Below are 23715 nucleotides of genomic sequence, written 5' to 3' on the forward strand. Positions count from 1 at the left end.
TTCCTATCTCAGGAGTAGGTGGAAGAGGGTCTCTCGGCGGTGGAATAATGGGCGGTGGAAAATCAGCAGCAGTCGGGGACGAAGTGGTGGTTGGTGGCATACCGGCTGCTCTTAGTTCCTCACGCCTGACCTCCACGCACCTCGCATCATCATACAAAGCCAACCCGTGATGATAGATGAAGTCTTCCACTTTTCCATCTTCCGACGCTTGCAAGCTCTCGTGCTTGGGTTCTCGATGAATGACCGGGAAGAGTCTGAGGAGAAGCTTCGGTGCTTCATCTGGGATTGCCGTGCCCGCGAGTGATGCAATGGGGGTATCTTCGGATTTGTACGGCGGCCAGAAATCAGGACCAGTGAACTCGTGCTTGTCATCATGTACGGCCGGCATAGTAGCCGTGATGAGCTCCCTCTCGAGACGAGCAAAGCGCCATGTCTCAGCTGCAAGCTTCACGATTCTTCTGACAGCAATCCTGATGCCTTCCTCCTCTTTAGGATCAGCGAAGTGCTTGATTTCGGCAACGATCTCATCGACCACGGTGCCGGCAGCAGTGTTTATTCTTTGCTTGGCGCCACTACTTGTGAAGGCAGCGAGAAGCGTCTGCTGTCGCCATATTGCTTCCTTTCGAGTGCTCTTCTCTCGAATGTGATTGCTCATCGCAAGGAACAGCGAATCTGCTTTGTCGTAACGGCGTCCAAGACTGAACAAGAAAGGTCCGAATACTCTGAAGGTTATCATAGCGGACACGATATGTGCGATGTAAGCTGTGCGGAGTTGCCTGGGAAGGTCAGTTGCTGTTGAGGATGTAGATAAACGACGTACCGAGAAGCGGAAGTGTTGCCGAGGAACGAGGGCAGCTCGGGAGGTATCTTCTCGAGGACATTGGGGGGCGGAGTAATCGGTAAATGGACAAAGTGGGTTGTTGCCAGATCCATGATCTGCTTCTGTAGTTGCGAGAAGGAAACCAGACTGCATACACTGACTCAGCATTCGCTCAGTAGAGGGCAACGGCAACAGTGCAGGCGACGATAACGACTCTTGCATTTAAAAGGGGACAAAGTGCTAACAGCTTTTCCAGACGGCGCCAAGGTCTTAATGAACAGTCCATAATCATCGTCGCGGCTGTCGTACGACAACAACGTGAACAGGGATCTCCAGTCAGTACTTACTAGTATGTATCACCCTTGCTCTTGATTTCAGCAATGTCTCCGTAGCATTCCATCAGCTTTTCCAGCCTAGCCTTCTCGCTTTCGAGATTGCCAGCAACGCTCCTAATTACTTCCTTCTCCTTCTCGCTCTCCGCCTTCAGTTCATCAAATTTCTTCTGAAGCTCTTCCAAATCTTTGGTCAGCTTCTCCACCTTGGCCTTCTCTTCTTCGGCTCTGCGGTTCGCTTCGGCATGTAGCTCGATCCAAGCCTTGTCCGACTCTTCCTTCTTCTGCTTGTACTGCGTCTCCAGGAGCTGGCGTTGCTCCTCCCAGCCTCTCTGCAGACTCTCTCGATCCTCTTGATGGGCTTTCGTAAGATTTTTGCGATCGATTTCCCAAAGCTCTCTGCTCTCACGCTCTTGCCTGAGGGCCTCCTCACGATCCTTCTGAGCCGTGCTCAACTTGGTTTCAAGCTCTTCTCGAACCTTCTCAAAATTCTCCTCTCGCTCACGCTGTTGTCTCTGATGCTCGGATCGTAACTCATCCTTCTCTCGCACAAAGGCCGCTGCTGCTTCTTGCCGCTGGGTCTCCGCAATCACGTCTGCTTCTTTCAACTTCTTGTCGAACTGAATTGCAAGCGCGATCTTCTCGGCGTCATGTTTCGTGGTCGCAGTCTTTTTCCATTCTTCGAATTCCAGCTCAGTTTTGGCGATCCTCTCCGCGTAAGTCTTCTCCAGAGCATCCTTCGAAGCCTCCAACTCTTTATACTTCGCTTCCCAAGACGCTTTCGCAGCTTCTAGCGCAATTCTTGTCTCTTCGGCTTCCTTCTTGTACTTTTCCGTCTCCGCTGCCTGTTCCCTGAGCTCTTTGACCTGCTCTTCCATATTGCCGATTTCGAGCCGCAGTCTGTTCGCCTCACTGGATTGCTTATTTTCAACTGCAGCCACTTTCTCCTTCAAGTGACTGATCTCATCATCCTTGGCTCTCAACCGCTCCTGTTGTTCAATGCCAGCTCTGCGGAGGAGCTCCTCACGCACACTGAGCTGGCCATGTGTCTCCTTGTACCGGGCAAGAAGGACGTGGAGATCCGGAATAGCTTGCGAAATGCGTGAGAAGATGTCGCCTGTGTCATCCTCAATAGCTGAGCCATTGTCGATATTTGGGGGACTGAGTGAGAAGTCTCTTGAGCCGACCGAATCGTGACGCTGAGGACTGGCATAAGGGGGATAGGTAGGAGGGTACTGGCCCCAGGGCTCTTGGTAGGGAGATGAAGAATGCGAGAGGGTTCCATAAGGACTATATCCCCCTGGTTGGCTCATGCTGTGACTGTGGTAGTATGGTGGCGCAGTGGGAGGATAGTAACCAGGGTGATACCCAGGAGGTGGAGGGCGCTGAGGAGGATTAGAGTAGTGTTCGGATGGAACCCTCGAGGCAAATAGACTTCGGTTATGTGGTGGTTGGGGCGGGTAAGTATGACCTCGTGAAGGGTCCCGTGATAGGGCGTCTCCCCTGAGGCGTGGCTGGATCAATGCAGACTCGTCTTCGTCGTCGTCGTCGTCATCAAACGCAGGGGCATGTCGTGTTCTTGGCCTGCTAACGGGTGGAGGTGTAGGAGCGGGCGGTCGGTCGTCTGCAATCACTTGGTTCAATGCGGCAGTTGGAGGTTTCGGTGGTGACTTCGTGTGCGCAGCGGCTTTGGTGGTTCCAGTTGATTCAGGTTTTGAAGCCTCTGAAAGCGCCGTTTCCCAAGAAGTAGTGGCCACCGACTGTGCTGATGTAGATGAGGTCTCTTCGGGTGCCACTGGAGGGGAGGTATTGGAGCTCGAGTCCGCGGGCGGTCGTTCGTTTACTGTGCTTATCTGCTGAGGAGGAGGTTCAGACGGTGCAATGTCGGCTGGTTTACGCTCCAGTGCTTTGGCTTCTGAAATTCTGGCTTCCACTGTCTTGGTTTCTGGAACTTCTGCTTTCAAAGAGTGGGGCACAGGTGCATGTGGCTCTGGCTCTTTAGCTTGCACTGGCGTACTTTCCGCAATTTTAGCTTCCGCTGCCGTTGGTTCTGGTACTTTCGGTGTCCTTTCTTGGGGTTGAGGTGCAGGGTGTTCAGGACCTGTCGGCTCTGATATCTTCGACTCAGATGGAGGGGGCTCAGCCACGGGAGGTGGAAGTGCGTCCGGTGCCGCCGCGTTCTCTGCGGTAGACGAAGAGACAGCAGTGGAGGAAGGGTTGGTGGAATCCTGCGTTGTTGCGATGGGCGATGAGTCAACCACCACCGGAGCGGGTTCCGATTTTACTTCCGACCGTTGGTCTCTAGCAGCAGAGTTTTCGTTTGAGAGTGGTTCTGGTTGAGAAAGAGTTTCTGTGCGTTCTTCAACGGGTGCACTTGCAGGTATAACTGGGTCGGGCACGGTTGTCTCTTCTTTCGCGATCTCAGTAACGTCGGGTGTAGTTTGGCTGGGTTTTGGCGGTTCTGTTGACGCGACAGCTGGCTGCGCCTCCACAGTCTCTTTAGGCGTAGACTCAGGCAGTGACACTTCAGTTGTTGTTTCTGGGGCTTCTGTTTCTTTTACAGGCCGGCTCTCTGGCAAAGCTTCAATATTTGCTTCCTCCTTTTGCGTCCCGTTCTCCACTGAATCTGGTATGCTGGGTTCGCTGGTTTGTTCGACTGTTCTTGCTTCTTCTGGTGACGGGCCAACCTTTGACGACTCTACGACATTTTTCGATTCGTCGTGCTTTGTCGTACTCGGTGCTTGGTGAGATTGTTGTGCTGCGGGTCCCTCCTTCAACTGGATACTTGCTGGTTCGAGTGCAACTGGTGGTTCCTCAGGAGGAGGTGGGCTGGCTTCGACGGGAGGCTTTGGACTATCCGGTGGGGAAGTCCAATCAACTTGTTTTTGGGCTTTCTTGCCCTTCTTCTTTGCCATCTTGGATATGGAAACAAACGAAGTTTATACACAATCGTTGCGACAGAACTGAGATTAGATAAAATGTTTCCCGCATACAAAGAACTAATGTAGGTTACTAAGATGAGGCAATGGGTATGCTTGCGTGGCACACCAGGAAGTAAACATGTGCAGGTGCCACGACACGAGACCACAGGGCTATATACGGTTTGCTGAAAGATGTGGGTTAGTCGAGCCGTGCACGAGGACAACACGGACTGGACCGGTAAACGACCAATGATACCGGGTCGGGGCACTGAGTTGGCACATGAAGAGGAGCTAATCTATGCGCCCCAATTCATGACCGTTTCGGCTTCGAATCTCAGGCGAGATTGGTAGCGAGCCGCATATTCGCTTCACTTGCTGAACGTTGTACAGCAGCAGCACTGAGCCAGAGGGGTCGATGTCATTGCTCACACCTTCGATCAACTCATCACTCAAGCCAACTCAGACTTGATGACTCTTCAAAAGCCCAAGTCACGCCCTTCATTTTGAGCCCGCAGTAGCTAAGATTCGTGAAAGGAGCATCGGGCTCCAAGGGTCAATGCAGAGATACCTAGCGCCCGCATGCGTGGATTGATGCGGTTGGTTGAGAGCAGCACGCGGAAAGTGTTCCCCGGGGGCCAGATGGCCGTGCACGGCCAGTTCGGGACATATGATTATCACTGACATTGTCCTGGCGAATTTGCGTGCGGTCTCTGAGGGGTGCTGGTGAGGGAGGCTGCGGTGAGGACGGGCCAGAAATGCTGTGTTGGCAGTGCGGGTCGAATTCTTGGCATGTCACGTGCGCCAAGACTTTTGCCAAGATCGGATTATCTCGGACCGATGCAACGACGTGCACTCTTCCTCAGTTGGCTGCTCTTCAGCTCGGCACCAGTACTGGTTATACCTGCTTGCGACTGGATACTGGAGTCGAGTCTAATTATGACCCTTTGCGTCAGAACAGACGCAAGATCTGTGAGGCGGCATGGGCAAGCCGCGTGCAGCGCGCCAAAAGCCCATTGTGCTTTCGTCGGACGATGAAGAGAACTCTGGGGAGTCATCGCCTCCTCCAAAACGAGCAAAGAGAGAAACAGTATTGCGCGACGCCAGAAGTGATTCTAACGGAAACTCAAGATCAACCCGTTCACAAACACGTCTAGTTTCCCCGCAAAAGCCACGATCATCCCGTGCCACGGTCAGATCACCAACCAAGTCGCCCGCGAAGCCAAAGCCGATTCATAAGCCCATAACTTCATTCTTCAGCAATGCTAGAGCACCGCAGTCGATCCAAACTACATCAAACCCCGAGGAAGCGGCAGCAACTATTCCCATCGAGGAAATAGATGATATTTGCGATTCTTCGGCAGATGACCGGCCCGCCTCGCAGTCTGTTGCACTGGCTTTGCGGAAGAGGGATAGGGACGTCCAGGCAGCTGTAAATCATACAATTGATACCTTGCCAAAAGGGAGCCAAAGATTTGTTAGGAGTTCCAATGGGCCTGTCAATACTTCTACACCGCGATCGTCGAGCGCCAGTCAGACAGACAACAGGCCCTGGAATGAGAAATTCGGGCCTCTATCCATTGAGGAGATTGCAGTCCACAAGAAAAAAGTCGGTGATGTACGTACTTGGATCTCCGATGTTTTTGATGGAAGGCAGCGTAAGCGGCTGCTGCTCCTCAAAGGTCCAGCAGGGAGCGGGAAGACTACCACTTTAACGCTTCTTGCGAAGGAACTGGGCGTTACTATACATGAGTGGAAAAACCCACCTGGCTCAAGCCATTCATTTGAGGGGTCAACAACCGTCGCCGCCCAATTCGATGATTTTATCGGGCGTGCGGGAGCGTTCGGCAGTCTGGTATTCGAGGAACATGCGTCCGCTCACCAGGGGCCAACCTCTCCGCCTCCCGCAATGAAACAGAAGCAATTGATTATGGTAGAGGAGTTCCCCAATACATTCGCACGTGCGTCTTCCGCCCTCCAGTCCTTCCGAGCAGCTATCCTCAGATTTCTCAACGCCAATACACCATCGGCCACTGCTTTTTTCACCAAAAAACCCAGCGCCGAGCATTCAGTTACGTCAATTGTAATGATAATATCCGAGACCCTTTTGTCGACCAATACTGCCGCCGCTGATAGCTTCACTGCACATCGCCTTTTGGGACCAGAAATTCTCACTCATCCCGGAGTTTCTGTGATTGAATTCAATCCAATCGCACCGACTTTCATGGTCAAAGCTCTTGATCTAGTGGTTGTAAAGGAAGCACGCAAAAGTGGTCGCAAGACAGCACCGGGACCCAAGGTGATCCAGAAGCTCTCCGAGCTTGGCGATATTCGCAATGCTGTATCTTCCTTGGAATTTCTTTGTGTCAGGGGCGATCAGGATGGTGATTGGGGCAGCAGAATCACCTTTTCGAAGAAGAAGACTTCTAAGGATGTTGCGATGACGAAAATGGAAGAAGAATCCCTGGAAGTGGTTACCCAGCGAGAAAGCACGTTAGGTATCTTCCACGCCGTGGGTAGGGTGGTGTACAACAAGCGCCTTCCAGAGGATCCGAATAACCAGGTCAATCCACAACCACCGAACTGGTTTCCGGAACGTCGTCGACCCAAGGTTTCTGAGGTTCAAATCGACTCACTAATTGACGAGACCGGGACGGACACTCAAACCTTCATTGCTGCGTTGCACGAAAACTACGTTTTGTCTTGTGGCGGAGGAGACAGTGAGGAGACTATGGATGCCATTGAAGGCTGTATTGATGCTCTGTCCGACGCGGATCTTCTCTCGCCCGATCGATTCAGTACAGGGGTTGGCAGGCGGAACTTCCAAGGGACGAGCGCCGACACGCTGCGGCAAGATGAGATGAGTTTTGAAACAAGCGTGCGTGGGCTTTTGTACAATCTGCCTTCACCTGTCAAACGCATGGCCCCACCACCAGGCCTCAAAGGGTTGAAGGGTTCCGCGTCAAAAGGTAGTCAATTCGTCATGTACTACCCTACCTCTCTGCGGATATGGCGACAACAGGAAGAGCTAGGCGGATTGCTCGACATGTGGGTATCCAAAGTCCAGCGTGGGGAGCTTTTAGGTCCAGCGTCTATCCAGCCTACGGTTGGCGAGTCCGAAACAGGCGGCGTTGACACCTGGATAAAATCGAGGGCTTTCGCATCGGGTAATGCGGCAGCTTCTGCGAACAGCGCGGCCGAAGGACAGGATGACACAGGGCTCGTGCTGCTTGGAAGCGGGGGTTCTGCCCGTTATGAGTTGCTGATGGAGCGCCTCCCGTATCTAACACACATTCTCCGCAACCGACCCAACGCTGCAGCTACCGTCCGTGACCTACAGAGGCTTACCTCTTTCAACGGCAGGGCACTTGCCGCAGGGGCAGCGGAAGAAGAAGACGATCTTGAAGAGGACCAGGATCCCATAGACCAGGAACAGTGGAGTACTGATCGACCTGCCACCGAAAGCCCCAGGAAGAAAGCCCGCAACAGGATCGAGAGCAAGAAGTTGAGGGATGAAGAGGCTTTGCAGCGTATTGTTGAGAAGGACGTAAAGAGCCTTGTGCTTAGCGATGATGATATTGAAGAATAGTGACGGCTTTCTGGAACTGCATGAGCGCAATTGAGGCGGGTATCAATGGTAATTGGAGTTGTCGGCGCAAAAGATATAGGGAGATAGCAACGGAAAATTGGTTCCAGCCTAAGTCTCATGAGCTTGTTGCAGCGACCACGCGGTTGTACTTAAAGCATTTACAATAAATGGCAAATTATCATGAAGTTCACAGGACTGTTTTCGACGATGGAAACCATCGTTGGTCTCACTTTCCTGCATCCCTCTTGTCCGAGATTCGCCTTTGACGCCTTGCCCACTACAACGAACACCTGAGAGTAGTGATTACTAACTCCTCGCCGCGCTGATGCAGTCCTATGTCAGACAACTTACTTTGACTCTGTACAGGCAGTTATACTTTTTCAATGTGTGGTCTTAGAGAGACTTGCCTCAAGTCCAAAGAAGCACATCTTTTTTGCTTGCATATGGGGTTCTGGCGATGGTAGTAGGTCACCAGCAGCGTTGAACCTGTTGAGACAAAAAGGGAACAAGGTTACAGTTTCTCGCGTGAGTTCGAAGATATTCTACTTAACACTCCCCCTCGAACCAAGCGAGGGGCTGTAGCATAAATATTTTGCCTGTCTTAGCGCAATAACGCGGAATTGACAGGGCTGCAGTTTAAACTCGCGACCTCTGTCACGGCAAATAAGAAGGTGCTAGTCTAGCACAAATAATCGAGTCTTAAGCTTAACTAATGCGCTAGCCTGGGCTTATAACCTGCTGAGACAAAAAAGTAAACATTGTTACAGTTTCTCGCGTGAGTTCGCATATATTCTACTCAACAGAGCCTCCCAATGATGTATACACCACGATGACGCGCAGAGAGGCAGTGCGCGTTGTTGGATGCATACACCCATTGGAACAACACGAAACATTGAGAGCTGACTGGAATGCCTGACTGTGGAAAGCACAGGAGCAGCGAAAGGCTAGAGTATAGCGTGTTGCAGTGCATGTAAGAGCTTGTGCATCGTTTTGTGCGAGTGACACAAAACGTTGAAGATGCCTACGATAAAGAACGAATAATCTTCGCCTCAGACCGACGCAGTTGCCCAAATGAAAATGGGCTGATGCTTACCTGCGCGTCTGTGATACGGTGGGCCTCAGGACTCCAAAATTTCGCCTGGTGTCCGCCAATATTTGGTGGCAGCTAAGACTCTACGCAGCCGCAATGGTTATGCTGGAGGTCGGGGGTGCTTTGGCAACGCGAAGCAGAGCGGATTGTTTTTCATTGTTGATATTACGGTCTGACTCGGCATCAAAGCTATCATACTCAATACGTGGTCTTGTTGGTGAGGCAGTGGTGCCTGTCGTCTGCTCACCGGTCTCTCCTCACCGATGGAGAAGAGGACACAAACGGAAACAGTGACAAACTATGCCCAATTGCCACCCCGCCCACATTTGCAAAGCAGTCAGGCAGATACAGCCCACCTTGGCATCCTTATGGGGCTGTTTCGTTTCATGTGTGGCTTCGCTGGTTGCTTCGCTTGTCGGCCCAGCCACGCACTCAAGCAAGTGCAAAATCAATTATCTTGAGACTTACCCTTCGATCCCCAGTATATGTTTCCTGCTTCATATGATGCAGCGTTGAAGGCAGTGACATTTTCCTAAGGGTTATTTTTCGAGAGGGGGAGCCATGAAAGTAGGGACTCTCTCGCCTAGCACGATGCATATACCGGAAGACGTGGAAATTTACAGCATCGATCAGCGCAGTAGGACTTTATTGAGCTCAAAGCATAAGTATACACGACGCGTGTACAATATTGACGGTATTGAAAATCGACACGCTTCGTGGTAGAATCCAAACGCCGTCGCTGTTCCAATACCAATGCCCGTTACCAGTTCCGACCCAGTTACCAACTCTATCAAGACCAAAACGAAGTTCACCGTTTTACACGCATTATCATGCCGCTTCCCATTCCGAAAACTCTTGTGTCGAATATGCAGGCATCATTTACCCTTTGCTCACTGTTATCGTCCAGTCAATGGATACGTCTGCACTTAACACACCTCTCGTAGTCTCGCCAGTGCGGCGTTGTCGTCGAGCAAAATAATAAGTCAACCAGATAACGACAAGTTGCAATACAGTCTGCACGACGTTGTTGCACAGTGTTGCCGTGGCTAGAGACTGAGGCACTGGAAGGTCTTAATCAGCCCTAAGGATACAACAATGAGAGATCCATGTTGCCACAAATACGAACCGGACCAAGCCATAGCCAGTGTATGATGATTCCAGGCTGTGACAATAGCAGAATATTCGGATGATCAGGAAGTGAATCTAAGATGGAAGGCTGGGAGGGGTTGTGAACATATTGCAAACCGAGTTGGAGGGCTATCTTATATAGTATGATCTCCTGCCCGCGGTCGAGAATAGCAAAGTTCAGCGGCCCAGTACGGAGGTACGTGCATCCAGGTAATAATGCATGGTCAACCGCGACAGGTTACGGATACGGATCCCAGACTTCGGAGTACAGCGTCTGGCCAGTTGTTCCGCATATTCGGAATTACGCGCTTTACCTGTACTGGTAGGAGTTAAACTCCAACAAGTAGCCGCTTGACCATAAGAGGGAATTTCTTGGCTTCCGAATATCCAGTTTAACTGTCCAGACGCTGTACCACTTACAGTCCAACAAGAGTTGATTGGCTCGCTAGAGGCGCTTGGGCCACTCAAGCGGCGGTGGATGCGTTTGGTGGATCAGAACAAGTACTGTGTAATGTCGGAAGTTTCTTGATTCCCATCATTCACCTGAGCGCACATCAACTAGGTTACGAGTTCACAGTATGTGCGCGTGCCAGCTGATGGGTGACTTAGGACTGTAGGGGAGATGCGGCAATCTCGAGCCACTACTTGTATGGCAACTGGTTTGTGATTGACCCTGCGAATGTCTTTCAGGTTCGCGGGATGATGGTCCCTGGCGACGATCTCGAGTTATGACAGGGGGGTTATGCGACAATCTCGAAGTTATGACAGGGGGGTTATGCAACGATCTCGAAGTTATGACAGGGGGGTTATCAAGCTTGGTGACATGGGTTTGAGAGATGTCCGCTCTCGGCCGCGACAGAAGAGCACTAAAAAAAAGCAAAGTGAAGAAAAAGGATGAATATTGATGGAATGGTACGTAGGCCAATTGAGAGCGTTGGACCATACATGGGATAATGAGACGGTAACCTGTGAGCTCGTGCTCCACCCCTGCCTTCCCTTCCTACTGTGTATAGGCGGGTTCTAGAGTCCTGGTTCCGTTCGTAAGAATTGCTCCCTAAATTTCAATGGTGTTGTAAAACGGTCGTCTAATAACTGTTCAACCATCTAAGTCCGAATTTAGCTACAGGGATGACAGAGGGCGCTAGTCTGAGTTAGGTGCGGTAAGCGAGCTGTTAACCTGTCGTCGGCGCGGGCACCTCGTCGTCCTGATATATAGACTACCGACTACCCGAGCATCCAATTCGAAACTGTTTCAGAGGTAATCCATCCCAAGGTCAACGCTTCAGGTCATTGCCTGTCGGTCCGGGTCTTGCAAGCGTGCCAGTTCAATGAGCAGTCTGTACAGGTACACGGCCATATCTTCCTCCCGCAACGCTTGTGATTTCCACTCTCTTCCGCGGCCAGCGATCTTATATGCCAGCCTCTGGCCAGACTTGCTCCACATGAAGTAGGAAATGAGCTCGGGAAGATCTTCCAGGGTAGGACTGACCGGAATATAGTGTACCCAAGGGACCAAGCGATCATCGTGCCATTCGCGCAGTATAGTCATTTTGAGAGGAGCCGATTTTGAAGCCAACAGCTGGTAGTACCGTCCGCTGATTCCATTGCCATCCAAATCAAACACGAAGCGCGACTTCAGCGAATGATGGCTGTCTGCCCATGGCTTGGTGCGGAACCAGGATTTTTGTAGTCCGCAGTACGGTCGCTGGCACTGCGAGATCCGTGTGAACGCTACGTCGAAGAACAGGGTGTTGAGGAACGAGGATTCTATAAGTGATATTATCCCATTTCTTGCTCTTAGATATTTGTGTTTCATCTTGAGCGCATTTTGCGCAAGTGCAACGAACCGTTGACGGTGGAACCAGAACGTCTGTTCGGCATAGCCGCCAGTTGTTGAGCCGGCCCAGTAAACTTGATTGCGTTTAGAACCCCAGTCTATATCCTCCCCCTCGTCGTACAAGAATTGCTCTTCAATATACGCTGGAGATGGCATAATGATATCGCCCATCGTAGAGAGCGAGCCTGTTGAAAGAACTGGCACGGTACCCGTAATCAGGTTAAAGGTAGGTGGAGACGTGAAGATGCCATGTATACCTCTGTACTCTGGGTGTCGGCAAAGGTCCATTGAGAGGTTCCGTGAAACTACGAACGGGAGGCCATAAGTCTCTATATTGGTCTTATCTGTAAAGCTTTCTTTATGATCTCCAGTGCACTGGCTTGTCAGTACGTCCCAGGTATTCTGATGTGACAGGTCCGTCGTTCTAACTTGACCGGAATGAGTCCCCTGCGGGAACATGACTCTCGGTTCATCAAGATGATTGACGAGGAAATTAACGTCTGGAATCCTTCCCGTCGTGTTCGCCAACAGCTTGTTGAACAGCAGACTGATGTGTCGGTCACCCTGTCTCCACGCATGACTACAGCTAGTCTTTCCTGTCGCCTTTTTGAACTCACAGAGCCATAGCTCACTGTCTTGCTGTGCGTAAGCGGTTTTCATACCGTCGAGTACTTCCTGCCCGCTCAGTTTCCAGAAGGGTGCCAGTGAGTCGTATAAGGCGTGAAAGTCGTCGATGATTGGAGATGCATGCAGATTAGCAAAGTCGAACCAACTTTCGAACTCAGGTGGTGGTTTGATTTTGTGCTTGGCGAGATAAGTATCATATGCTGTGTGGTACGTCTTGCTCTGCCTTCTGATCAATTCATGGAATTGTTTTTCTGCCTTCTCTGCCAGCAACTCGACAGGGTAATCATGGAAGTTTCTGTAAGTTCTGATAGCATCAATTTTTTCGCTCGCGATCTTCCAGTGACTGGTCAGGACCATATAGAAGCACAGGGCTGCAAAAGCCCACAGCGAAAATTTGCGCTTGAAGTTCGAAAAGCGATGAAGTGTTTGCTGAAGGAAGAGGCAGTGCCCAATAGCCAAGAGCATCCCTTGGAACAGTGGCCGTGGACGCGACACCGTATATGCAAAAACGCTAGCTGTTGTTAATATAAATGGTGCAATGGTCCAGCAGGATAGCGTCGCCTTGATCGAGCGTTAGATGAAGGTCTATACAGGAGAATTTGGTAACATACGGATCCTGCAATAAGAAACCAATTCACAGCTTTAAGTGTGCCGAGAAAGACCGTCGTGAGACAATTTGTGGCTGACTCAATCAACACGCCAGATCTCATTGCTTCCAGGCCAATCAGGAACGCAAGAGTAATGATATTTCTCCAAGCTAGCTGGGTGCAGACGTCTTCCAGGTTGGTTATGTGCGAGTGAAAATTCCAGGAAAGCATCCCTCTGGGTAGCAAAAGGGTGTAACCGAGAAGTTGAAATCCAACAGGGATAATGGACAACAGTTTGGAGGCACCAGAGATGCTCTCATCCCACAGAAAGATACCTGCTACGAAACATCCACTTGCCATAGCAAGCCATCTGGATCTTCTTAGAGGCGAGGGATTTTGGTCGTCAAATGCGGGTGAGTCATTGCGCAAATTCAGTAACAGCACCGGTCCTAGGAGAGGCTGGCTTGGTAAGTTTGAGGTGCTTGTCTACGATATAAGGACTTACGTATAGACTGATTGTACCAATCTGTGAGGTGTAATATGCAGATATGCTAATACCTAGAGCCAGCGTCCACAAGGCCAATGCCGTTGGCTCTTGTTCTCGACCCTGCTCGGAGAACACGTCCGATCCGCTGCTCCTCCAACGACACTGGTGTCTCCCCTTGAGGGCGCAAGGGATCAGAACCCAGCTGAGTAAATCGGAGCAGAGCTCAACATATCCATTAGAAATATAAGCTGAAAGGTGCGAAACTGCCAGAGCCGCGCTCAATAAAAGCCAAAGAAAGCGGTCCCTCATCACTGGTGTCGCTGTCGTAGACTTGATTATTACTTGCGACAGAGACGACGGATGTTGTCACTGAGACCGTCAAGTATGCGAGTTGGAGCTAAATTGCTTCGCACCCCGGCCAGACCATTTCGGCGTCTGGTGACGCTGCACTGTTACCCGAGAGTCACTGCGCCTCTGTTACATGCTCTTTTCCTTGGGGCTGCGGAAGATATTCGGACCATATTCCGCACTGGCAGACATGACTAGATTCACCGGTCCGGCTTTTCACGACCCAAGACAGCCTGTGTGCAGATGCTTATATTGCGGCGTAGTTCTTTAGTGCGGCGTAGTTCACCATGAAACCTCACATAGGAAGTTGTTGCGTACAATAAGTTCCGGATAAATAGTATGTCAACACCATTGGTTCCGGAGAAGTATCGACTACCAGCTGTCCGGATCACCCTCGCAGGCCATGCATGACCAATGCTGGGGCAAATGCCTTTGGAAACTCCCCTTTTGGTTTCAGAATCCAGAATCATGCACAGTCATGTAGTGGCTCTTCCAGGCCCTCGGCGATATATACTATGCGAGTTATGAAGGGCTCGCGCTTCTGCGGCTCGGAGGTCTTAGCGTCTGCGGTAGGCGCCGTCGGTTCCGTTTCGATTCACGCTAGATTATCTACCTCTCCTGAGGCACGGCCGTGCTTTCTTACGTAGTTCAGTGCTCTCACATTTCATTCGAAATGCCATGTTGTCAGTGTGGTCATCCCTGATTTGCTCTCTTCAGCGAATGCTTCTCGGACAGGCTCGAATGCGTCCCCGAGGACGAAGAAAACTTTGTCATGTTCTGCTCTTGATAGCTCTTATACTTGTCGCCGCTGATACAGTCTTTGTCTTCAATCGTGTTTCTCTACATGTATCTATTTCCACAACGTTTCCAGATCTACAACCAAGGAGAAACGAGCGTATTTTTATTGCGAGCATACATTGGAACAGCGCAAAAATCTTGAAGTCACACTGGAACGATGCTGTAATGAGCCTGATAAGGCATTTGGGACCAGAGAATGTCTATGTTTCCATCCTTGAGAGTGGGAGCTGGGACGACACAAAGGAAGCGTTACGAGCCCTTGACGCCCAGCTCGAGCATCTTGGGGTCGGACGTACCATACTTCTGGAGAATGCCACCCATAAGGATGAGTTGGCCAAGGTCCCTTCTCCCGACGACACTGGCTATGTGTTGTCGCCTGAAGGGACTAGGGAATTACGACGGATACCTTATCTCGCCAGGTTGCGAAACCGCGTGATGAGTGAGATTCTTCACGCGGCCAAGTCCCAAGGACGAGACTTCGCTAAAGTCCTCTGGCTCAACGATGTTGCATTCAGAGTTGGTCTCCCGTTTCGTCTTTTGAGTGCCAGCTAAGCATGCTCCAGGCGGAAGACGCAATTGCAGTCCTTTCCACAAACGATGGGCACTATGCCGCGGCATGCTCTCTCGATTTCTCTGAGCCACCCCTATATTACGACACGTTTGCACTGCGAGATGATCATGGGAGGAAGACTGTATCCCAAGTTTGGCCATACTTCTACCCAGGAAAATCGTATGGTGCGCTGTTAGCTGGCAAACCCGTGCCAGTCCAGAGCTGTTGGAATGGTTTGGTTGCAATGGACGCGGCACCTTTCCAGGAAACCGATGCATTGCACTTTCGGGGCATACCGGATTCGTTATCGCAACTGCACTTGGAGGCTTCAGAGTGTTGTCTCATACATGTAGACAATCCGCTTACTGCGAGCAAAGGCGTATGGCTAAACCCGAGCGTCAGGGTTGGTTATACTGGCGAGGCATACGCTGCTGTCAACCCGAATGCAACGTGGCCGTCGATGAGGGAAGCTGTTCTGGGCTTGTGGAAGGCACGACTTGGTGTAGGTGGCGCAACATGGAAGCACTTCTGGGAGCAGTGGACCGTGCAATCTCGAATAAGGCGTTGGAAAGCTCGGTCCCAAGATACCATGGTCGAGGAACGGGGAGTGAACTGCATCGTCAATGAAATGCAGGTATTGGCCGCCAACGGTTGGAAGCATGTCTGAGTACCAGATAACAGGAATCGATGCCAAAGCCTCGCCCATGCAGAGTGTTGCCCAATTTGAGTCGAGTACGAACAGTTGGAATGAGGCCTTTGCAGATGTATAACCTATCTGGATGTGGCGATGGAGGATTCAGATACCACTCACGGGTGGCACCTGAATCAAGCTGGCAAGCTTACGCAGTAATGTACCCACCGAAAATGAAAACTTTCATGGCATTTGCTGCGAGGTCTAATGGAGTGAGTGTTGATTTTCAAATTACTTCAGACCTGCTAGACATGCCCTGTAGCATCGTAATATTTCATCATCGGGAGGACACCGCACAGAAAGGTATGCGCACGGGAACGTATATATGACTGCAAAGCTTCTATTTCAGTTGATCCCGCGTCCAAAAAGCCGTGGTTGCACTAGAGCTGCAGTTCTGCTTGGTAGAATTCAACGAATGGCTAGGCCTGACCTCACGACGGCGCATAGTACCACACTGCCACCCCGGGCATGAAAAGACCAACGAGCGAATATCTAAGGGAACCCAACTTGTCGACTACGTTGCGTGACACCAGGCTCCAGTGTCGAATCGAGGTTCTAGTGGAACTCCACAGGGACGCGCCTGCCGGCATTCAGCAACTGTCTTTAATCCCTGTGTATACAAACTGACTTACTTCTCATTCCCAGGGTTTGCAACAGGGCTGTCGTGAACAGCATCGGCTTGAAGCTCAGCAGCAGAGCAGGTAGGGCAGTCACAATCGGAAGTTAATCCCCAGTTCCTGCAGCAGCGGCGGAAGTTCGACAGATGCTCTGAAATGGATCCGGCTTGGCAGTCATTTCCGTTGCGCCAGTTCCCACGAAGATCGTTGCAGCAAGCGTGAGAGGCATCGAGGTAAACGTTGCCGCCACTGACACATTTGCATGCATCGGCACCCGCGAGAAGGGCTGCGCCCGCAAGGAGGATGCTGGAAAGATGCATATTGAACGAGGCTTTGGAGGCTGGCAAGTTTCAGACTGAGATACTCAATGAAGTTGCTCGTTTTCGATGAAAGCGCCTGGGAACGGCTGCTTAAGTACCCAACTGGCACTCGTTGGGACTGCTACACATTCTCCACTTCTCATGTCGCTGCGATGTAACTCTACCAAAACAAGTAGGCTAAATCTAGGGTTTCAACATTGAATACCAAAGACTGCTGATCTCCATCCATCCCGTCCTGTGCCGCAATATAGACGCGCGGTGAATGCGCCCTCTTGCATTTTGCTCCTTGCATGCTGCTTAGCTGGATGTGGGTCTCGGTGACCATCCCCATGTCATCCACCCTGGGGCACATGGACGAAAGCTCATGTCGTGGCCGTCCGGAGTCCCTTGCGCAGGTATTGTGAGCACTAGGTCCACTGTTCTAAAAGGCCTCTACATATTCTGAACGAAATTTGAGAGATAGAGTATGGCAAGTCCTACCTTCGGCAGTGAGGAAAGCGGCAACCAGTCCATGCACCGCCGTATATACCCGACAGACACCAGGAGCAGAAATGTTCAAGAACTTTGTATTCTCCCTCAAACATTCCTGGATCACCAACTGGTTAAAAGTTGTAAGACGCCGGCTTCTATTAGGTAACGCTTTCTCAAAGTAGTGGTACCGAGATGTGGTGGGATGAAATCCGAGACTCGATGCAGTTGACCCTCGACGCTCTGTATATTGGAAGGACTGAATTCAATATAATGCAGCATCTTAGCTCCTCGATGAATATGGAATTAAGGCCTTCGATATGAACGGGAAAATGTACCCGCCAACTTGCACGGGTTGAAGGTATATCAACATGGGAGGTGCCCTCTCCACAGTCATGAGAGACATTATCAAGCCTTCTTGCTGGGGTTGGAACGGATTCGCCGTGGAAGCGAGTCGAATGCAGCAGCGAAAAATTGTGTTTGCAGTAACGGAGGTATTCTTGTGAACCCAGGACATGTACCATCGAAATCTGGATAACATCGTCACTGTCAGGTCCTGTACCGAGCGAAGATAAAAAGGTTGAACACACTTGTACGGAAATTGAATACATTGAAACACCATCGCCAGTCACACTTCCATTCCCCGAGTCCGTTCTTTTAGAGCGGGACTGCGTCATCTGCCTCAAGGGGACTTTCGCACGTATTGCATGGAAAGTACCCTGTGGTCAATCAAATTTGCTGGTTTTTTCTTTTCCTACTAATCAATGGCATCGTCACTCTCCCTAGATATCCCGACTATTCCCGGTATATTCGAGTCAAAAGGCGGGACCAACGCCACGCACTTCAACATAGTTTTAAGACATTATGAACTTTCGAACTCATCACAATGCAACCATATCCTTCAGGCATGGTCCCTAAGACATGAATGAGCTGTGATGTGACCACGACAAGGCTCTGAAGGCGAGGAAGCCCGATTCATGGCAACACCCACCGTGCCGGAACTCTCTCCGGCCCGCAGATTCTGAAGGTCAACCAGTAATAACCATCCACAGCGGCCTCGGCTGAACAATCCAGCCATTCCCGTCCATGGGTGCCGTTAATCTGGTCTTAATCTTTCAGACTCTGGCCATGAGCTGTGCCACGGTCATGAGCTGTGCCACGGTCATGAGCTGTGCCACGGTCATGAGCTGTGCCACGGTCATGAGCTGTGCAACCCCCAATCCTGATTTTCAAGTTGATAAACTTCAACACCACAAGCATGGCTGAAAACGGGATGTGAAGGTATGGCTTCTGGGACGGGGATTTAAGATTTGATATCGCGGAATGTTGGCTGAGTGAGGGGACAAGGGTAGGGTATCTTGAAGGGGTTGTATTGTATGTATGAAAGTATATGTCTGCTGTATGTTGTAGGAGAGTAACTGGGCCCATATATGAGGCAGACCTGATTAGTCACGACTGCAGAGCAGCCATGTGATGTGGTCCTAAGCTTACACACCTCCCTCAGATTCGAACGCAGTTTGAAGCTGATGTGACCATGGACCATCCCCAACCTAGGTAAATAGGCTAGGCTGCATGTAGTTCGGGCTTGTCCTGCTGTAGTGCAGGCTTGTACCGCTTTTGGTGCAGTTCCAGATGGGTGATCGTCCGTCGTCGCGGTGTTTGGGGGATCTCGCTCTTTAGATTAGGCGTCCCTAGAGCTGCGTGAGATCCTAATGTGCTTATTAATCCGCCCTCTGTAAAGAGGTTGAGGCTCCGCCTTGTAGATTGAGTCAGTGTAGTACATGAAGTAAGCATATTGCTTTTGGAGTGAGCTTAGCGCTCTAACAAAGGAAACGAACATAAACAAAGCAAGGAGACCCAATTTTATGCTTCTGTGGAGGGAGTAATTTCGTAAGACCGTCGGCTGGTTGACAGCTGCTTGATGTGTATGCGAGATTAACGCTGTTTGACTGTGCTTCTTGACGCAGCCAGGGGTGATGTATATCGACGTGTCGAAGGCTTGTTTTGAGGCGAGGTGTGGCGGCTGTGAGTAGGCGGATAGTCTGCTGGTTATCGCAATACAGGAGTTGTTCATTCTCTGAATCAAATCCAGTGTCTTTGCACTCTCCACCACTAGATAAGCTCTGTAGCTGCTGAGGAAGCAGCAATAAGCTCTGCCTCTGTGGTAGATTTTGTGACACATCGTTGTAGTGTCGCTTTTCAGTCAATAGGACCTCCGAACAGGAAGAAGATATAACCCTGTGAGCTCTTGCGAGTACTTCTGTGATCTGTATAGGATGCATCTGTAGCTCCGAAGAAGTCTGGCTCGTTATAATCAACGAGATGGGCGGAGTCTATAGAGACTGAGCATCGTAGTACAGTGCCTGTTGCTTAGTGTGATGAAGATAGTCTATTGTCTGGTAGGCAGCGTCGATATGGCGTTGAGAAGGATTGATGAGGAACTCGGCCAATTTTGAGTGCACCTTTGCAATGTCAGTCGAGCAATATGACCTTGTCTGGTTGGCGGTGAGGCAACTACTGATTCGCATATTGGGGACTAGGAATCCGAATAATGATCCATTTATGCCCTTTGGAATTGGTCACCGTGAGTTTGTTTAGATTTTTGTTATTCAGCCAATTCTGTGGCTTATTAATATCTAAATAACAAGCTGCCTTGACAACACAGTGGCAGAAGGAGGACTGTATGCCGGCCCCTAAGCCCTAATTATAATGTCGCATGGTGATAGCGGTATAAGAAAAGCTACGGGAGCTTAGAATATTTTCTATTTAGAGCGCTCGCTTAGTACTACTGAATGATATGTATGGGAATGGGGACCATGCGTTCGATCCGTTTCGAGGTGCAGTTTCTTAGCGTTGTAGAAACACACCAATGATTCTCCACTCCTACCTGCAAATGTAAACCTGCAAATGTAAACCTGCAAATGTGAGCCTGCAAATGTAAACCTTAAATAATTCCTCCATAGCCAATTGTTCGTGCGATATGCGATTCCACTCGATAATCAAATGAGACAAGTGACATATTCAGAGTGAACTCAACGAACATTCCACTGCTATTGCAATTCCACGTTTTTCTCGGCTTTTCGTTTTCCATTTTACCGCCATCCTGTAAACTGTTCGGCTTCGGACGTCGGGAAATATGTGCAGAATCGCTTTGATTAGAATTACGGATAGCTCAGGACAAACCTTCAAATTGCCATTGCAGGAGCGCCAGAGTCCTAGAAAAATCTGTTTCTTCACCAAGCCTTCCATTACACTATAAGGGTTCGTAGGGGGGAGCATCAGGCTAGAACACGGTACCCTTGATGTCTATCTCTTGATTTCGACCAAGTTTCAGCGGGAGACAACCATTATTCCTCTTCCTTCTCTTTAAAACAAGGCGTAGGAATTTCATGGGCAAAGGTCATTGTTAGAATGAAGATTTGCAAGAAACGCATGGATCAAACATACCATGAGACAGTCAGGGGCGTTCGAGAGGGAATCCGGGGATGAGAGTTAGGTTCCTCGTGATTTTTAGACATCACGGCAATTGTACACCGTCCTTGATGCGCCAGTGGTAATGAACTCAAGCAGTCTTCTCGCAATGTCGAGCAAGATGAGTCGAGGAAATGGTACATGAAAATAAATCAATTACCATATATCGATTAAGATAATACCAGGCGCAGCGGCCAAATGATAGTAATGGTAGTCTCTTCGCCTCTAATGGATATTTCTCCTGCAAGACCAGAAAAAAAGAAACCCTCTATTGACGCCTCGCTACCCAAGTGCCAGATGCATAACCTGCCACCCACCCGTATGCAGTTGAATGAAGGACATATAACCGCCCAAAGAACTCAAACTCCTCATGCTGGAACCATATATGCAGACTCTCTAATACTTCCGTCTGGCAGCTGCAGCCCTACTCATGGCCATGAGCTTCCGCTTCCGCTCTTCTTTCTCACGCTTCATCCTCATCTCTTCAGCAAGAGCTTCGGCATCTTCCTTCTTGGCCGCTTTGAGAGCCATTTGCTCTTCTTGCTCAACGTCCCAGATTCCGCCTTCCATGTCGGACTCATCCGAATAGCCATCCTCTTCGATGTCCTCTTCCTCCTCCTCATCCGACCAACTCGCATATCCGCCGTAACGGCCCTGGGATTGCTTTGGTTTGGCCTTGCCGGAAGGCAGCCCTGCCTTAGACGACGGACCCACACTTGATGGCCGAGCAGTCCCTTGGTACGTCAAAACCTCAGCGGGTTTCTTGGTAGGACGTGCTGTTCCTTGGTAAGCAATCTCCGTCGATTTCCGAACATCTTTAGCTTCTGTTTTCGTGGATCCAGGTCGGACTTGACTCCCCAACACCCCAGCAGGTGGTTTCTTTCCCAAAGCTTGCGCACGAAGCGCAAGACGCTCTTTCTTGGACAAGATTTTTGTCGGTTCGTGCTTGATAAGGGGCGTAACCGGTTTGGACTTTTGTGCTTCCTTTGCCCGCTCAAGAAGAGCGAGGTAACCCGAGGTCTTCTTTGCAGAAGACGGTGCAGTCGAAGTCGGAGACGTAACTGAGCCGGTCTTGGTGGGGCCAGTTGATTGCTTGGAAGCTGTGTCTGACGCACTTGTACCAGGCTTCTTTATTGCTGTCACAGGTGTTCGGGCAGCGGCAGACGCTCCATTACCCGCCGGACCGCGGTACGGAACGGATGTTGTTGACACTGGAGTCTTCGGTTTTGCCGTATCTGAAATCGGAGTGGGACGAACAGAGTTGGCGCTATTCGGTCGTGGAATTGACGGCGTACCATCATTTCGGATCACTTTCGCTGGAACGGCACTGGCCTGTCCTTCTGCCTTGCGTTTCAAAGTCTGCGGCTGTGAAGTTCCATTGGCGGGGCCAGAAGGACGCGGAGGGGGCCTGGATGCGGTTGTGTTTGGCGATTTCAGAGGAGCCGATGCTGCTGGGGATGCAGACGGGTCTATAGACGAGAGAATATTGTTGAGAAGCTGGAGGGCCATTGTTAGCAGATTTTCACAAATTGCCTCCTTTGTTCGCCTCTGACGCCTTCGATGGTTCCGAACGACGCTGTGGATACCAACAGAGCCTACTACGGGCATCCATGAACTCTGCTACGGCTACGACCGTATGGTGAGAGGATTCTACAAAGGCGGCCAACGTGCTTTGTCGAAGGAGTTGACTCACACTCATTTGTGCGGATATCGAAGATAGAGGTTGCTGACTCAGTAGTACCGGCCGTGTCGTGTGGACGAGTCGCACATACTTCGGGAGAAAGAGGTGGGATTCGTGTGTCTGTATGAAAAACGGGTTGTGGTTGTAGGCAGAGGGGCCAGGTGCGGCACAGCGCTTTATATGAAGAGAGAGCGGGAGTGTGGTGGAGGTGGCATTCACGAGATGGTGACGAACAAGGTTCACATTAGCGTCGGATCACGTGGCAAGCCATTGTCTGGGATGATCAATTTTCCGATCCGGAAAACCAGTCCGAATGAGGCTTAGACGATCCGCGTCCCACCACTGATTTTGACCATCCAGCTCCAACGTCGAACTTTCTTAATCTTACGACGACACGACGAGAACTTGAAGCTTCAGTCTCCGGTCACACGGTATGTGGTCTACTGTCCTCATCGACTTTACGAAAACTGACTCCTGCAGGTTAAATCGATTGTGCTCCTGTTCTTCCTACCGAACTACCAACCCCACATTTCAAAATGAAGTACCTCGCTGCCTACCTCCTCCTCGGCCTTGGTGGAAACACCTCGCCGTCCGCCGACGACGTTAAGGCCGTCCTCGAGTCCGTTGGCATTGAGACTGAGAGCGACCGTCTCGACAAGCTCATCTCCGAGCTTGAGGGCAAGGATATCAATGAGGTATGGTCACAGAATCACTGTGACCGCATTTAGGATCACAAGGCTAATCGACTTGAAGTTGATCGCTTCCGGTTCCGAGAAGCTCGCCTCCGTTCCCTCTGGTGGCGCTGGCGGCGCTGCTGCTGCTGGCGGTGCCGCCGCTGGCGGAGCTGCCCCTGCTGAGGAGGCAAAGGCCGAGGAGAAGGAGGAGGAGAAGGAGGAGTCTGACGAGGATATGGGCTTCGGTCTCTTCGACTAAATGTCTCATTGCGTCAAAATGCCAATCAAAAATTGCTCTCCGTGGCTGTGGTGAGGAGTATCCTGCCGCACGAAAGGGAAATTGGAAGTTGTCGAGCGCGCTAGGAATAGGCGACGGATATGCCAGATAAGCTGCAGCAAGCTTTTGCACATTGCGGCTATGCTAGAGTTCATCAATGAAAAGCCATGCACTTCCATATTCTGCTCCTCCTGAATGCCCGTGATGAGCCCATGTCTACTTCTCAACCACCTCAATTCTGGCCACTAGCTTGGCATGAGTGTCTTGAAAGATTGTTGGAACGCAATGAATAGCTCATAAATATTGAAATGGCGTTCTCTCAATGTTGCACTCATGTTCGCGGGGGAGGTGAGGTTGTGGTGATCTTGGCGCCAAGCGCTCGCTAAAATCCCACACTCACCTGCA

The 23715-nt window shown here is 50.6% G+C and overlaps 6 protein-coding genes across 6 annotated transcripts; 3 read left to right on the plus strand and 3 right to left on the minus strand.

Annotated features, from left to right (window-relative positions):
- Window positions 1–4949: 4949 nt before the first annotated feature.
- Window positions 4950–7850, plus strand: EI97DRAFT_431462 (Rad17-domain-containing protein). Its single transcript, XM_033797942.1, has one exon. The coding sequence runs from the start codon at window positions 5053–5055 to the stop codon at window positions 7657–7659; it is 2607 nt and encodes an 868-aa protein (XP_033655733.1). The 5' UTR covers window positions 4950–5052; the 3' UTR covers window positions 7660–7850.
- A 3061-nt stretch (window positions 7851–10911) lies between these two features.
- Window positions 10912–13764, minus strand: EI97DRAFT_394353 (glycosyltransferase family 90 protein). The gene is made up of 3 exons (XM_033796298.1): window positions 13434–13764; window positions 12953–13387; window positions 10912–12902 (listed from the first exon to the last, which is right to left on the minus strand). Exons 1-3 carry the CDS (start codon window positions 13722–13724, stop codon window positions 11160–11162), a joined length of 2469 nt encoding a protein of 822 aa, XP_033655734.1. The 5' UTR covers window positions 13725–13764; the 3' UTR covers window positions 10912–11159.
- A 740-nt stretch (window positions 13765–14504) lies between these two features.
- On the plus strand, window positions 14505–15778 carry EI97DRAFT_372785 (polysaccharide export protein; the record flags this gene model as incomplete). The annotated part of the gene is made up of 2 exons (XM_033795371.1): window positions 14505–15077; window positions 15125–15778. 2 exons carry the CDS (start codon window positions 14505–14507, stop codon window positions 15776–15778), a joined length of 1227 nt encoding a protein of 408 aa, XP_033655735.1.
- Window positions 15779–16338: 560 nt separating this feature from the next.
- Window positions 16339–16797, minus strand: EI97DRAFT_248020 (uncharacterized protein). The gene is made up of 2 exons (XM_033794110.1): window positions 16431–16797; window positions 16339–16382 (listed from the first exon to the last, which is right to left on the minus strand). The coding sequence occupies exon 1, from the start codon at window positions 16737–16739 to the stop codon at window positions 16431–16433; it is 309 nt and encodes a 102-aa protein (XP_033655736.1). The 5' UTR covers window positions 16740–16797; the 3' UTR covers window positions 16339–16382.
- Window positions 16798–20820: 4023 nt separating this feature from the next.
- On the minus strand, window positions 20821–22458 carry EI97DRAFT_431467 (uncharacterized protein). Its single transcript, XM_033797943.1, has 2 exons — window positions 22372–22458; window positions 20821–22304 (listed from the first exon to the last, which is right to left on the minus strand). Exon 2 carries the CDS (start codon window positions 22185–22187, stop codon window positions 21075–21077), a length of 1113 nt encoding a protein of 370 aa, XP_033655737.1. The 5' UTR covers window positions 22188–22304; window positions 22372–22458; the 3' UTR covers window positions 20821–21074.
- Window positions 22459–22772: 314 nt separating this feature from the next.
- Window positions 22773–23389, plus strand: EI97DRAFT_431468 (ribosomal protein 60S). Its single transcript, XM_033797944.1, has 3 exons — window positions 22773–22790; window positions 22840–23054; window positions 23113–23389. Exons 2-3 carry the CDS (start codon window positions 22896–22898, stop codon window positions 23290–23292), a joined length of 339 nt encoding a protein of 112 aa, XP_033655738.1. The 5' UTR covers window positions 22773–22790; window positions 22840–22895; the 3' UTR covers window positions 23293–23389.
- Window positions 23390–23715: the final 326 nt, after the last annotated feature.

This window comes from Westerdykella ornata, assembly GCF_010094085.1.
Source record: "Westerdykella ornata strain CBS 379.55 unplaced genomic scaffold EI97scaffold_5, whole genome shotgun sequence".
NCBI lineage: Eukaryota > Fungi > Ascomycota > Dothideomycetes > Pleosporales > Sporormiaceae > Westerdykella > Westerdykella ornata.

Bases quoted from the DNA above. Each gene is read 5' to 3' on its own strand.
- EI97DRAFT_431468 (XM_033797944.1), top strand. From the start codon at position 22,896: ATGAAGTACCTCGCTGCCTACCTCCTCCTCGGCCTTGGTGGAAACACC. The intron at 23,055-23,112 runs GTATGGTCACAG...ATCGACTTGAAG, and splicing joins AGGGCAAGGATATCAATGAG to TTGATCGCTTCCGGTTCCGA.
- EI97DRAFT_248020 (XM_033794110.1), bottom strand. From the start codon at position 16,739: ATGCATCTTTCCAGCATCCTCCTTGCGGGCGCAGCCCTTCTCGCGGGT.
- EI97DRAFT_431462 (XM_033797942.1), top strand. From the start codon at position 5,053: ATGGGCAAGCCGCGTGCAGCGCGCCAAAAGCCCATTGTGCTTTCGTCG.
- EI97DRAFT_394353 (XM_033796298.1), bottom strand. From the start codon at position 13,724: ATGAGGGACCGCTTTCTTTGGCTTTTATTGAGCGCGGCTCTGGCAGTT. The intron at 13,388-13,433 runs GTAAGTCCTTAT...TTACCAAGCCAG, and splicing joins TTGGTACAATCAGTCTATAC to CCTCTCCTAGGACCGGTGCT. The intron at 12,903-12,952 runs GTATGTTACCAA...CGCTCGATCAAG, and splicing joins GGTTTCTTATTGCAGGATCC to GCGACGCTATCCTGCTGGAC.
- EI97DRAFT_431467 (XM_033797943.1), bottom strand. From the start codon at position 22,187: ATGGCCCTCCAGCTTCTCAACAATATTCTCTCGTCTATAGACCCGTCT.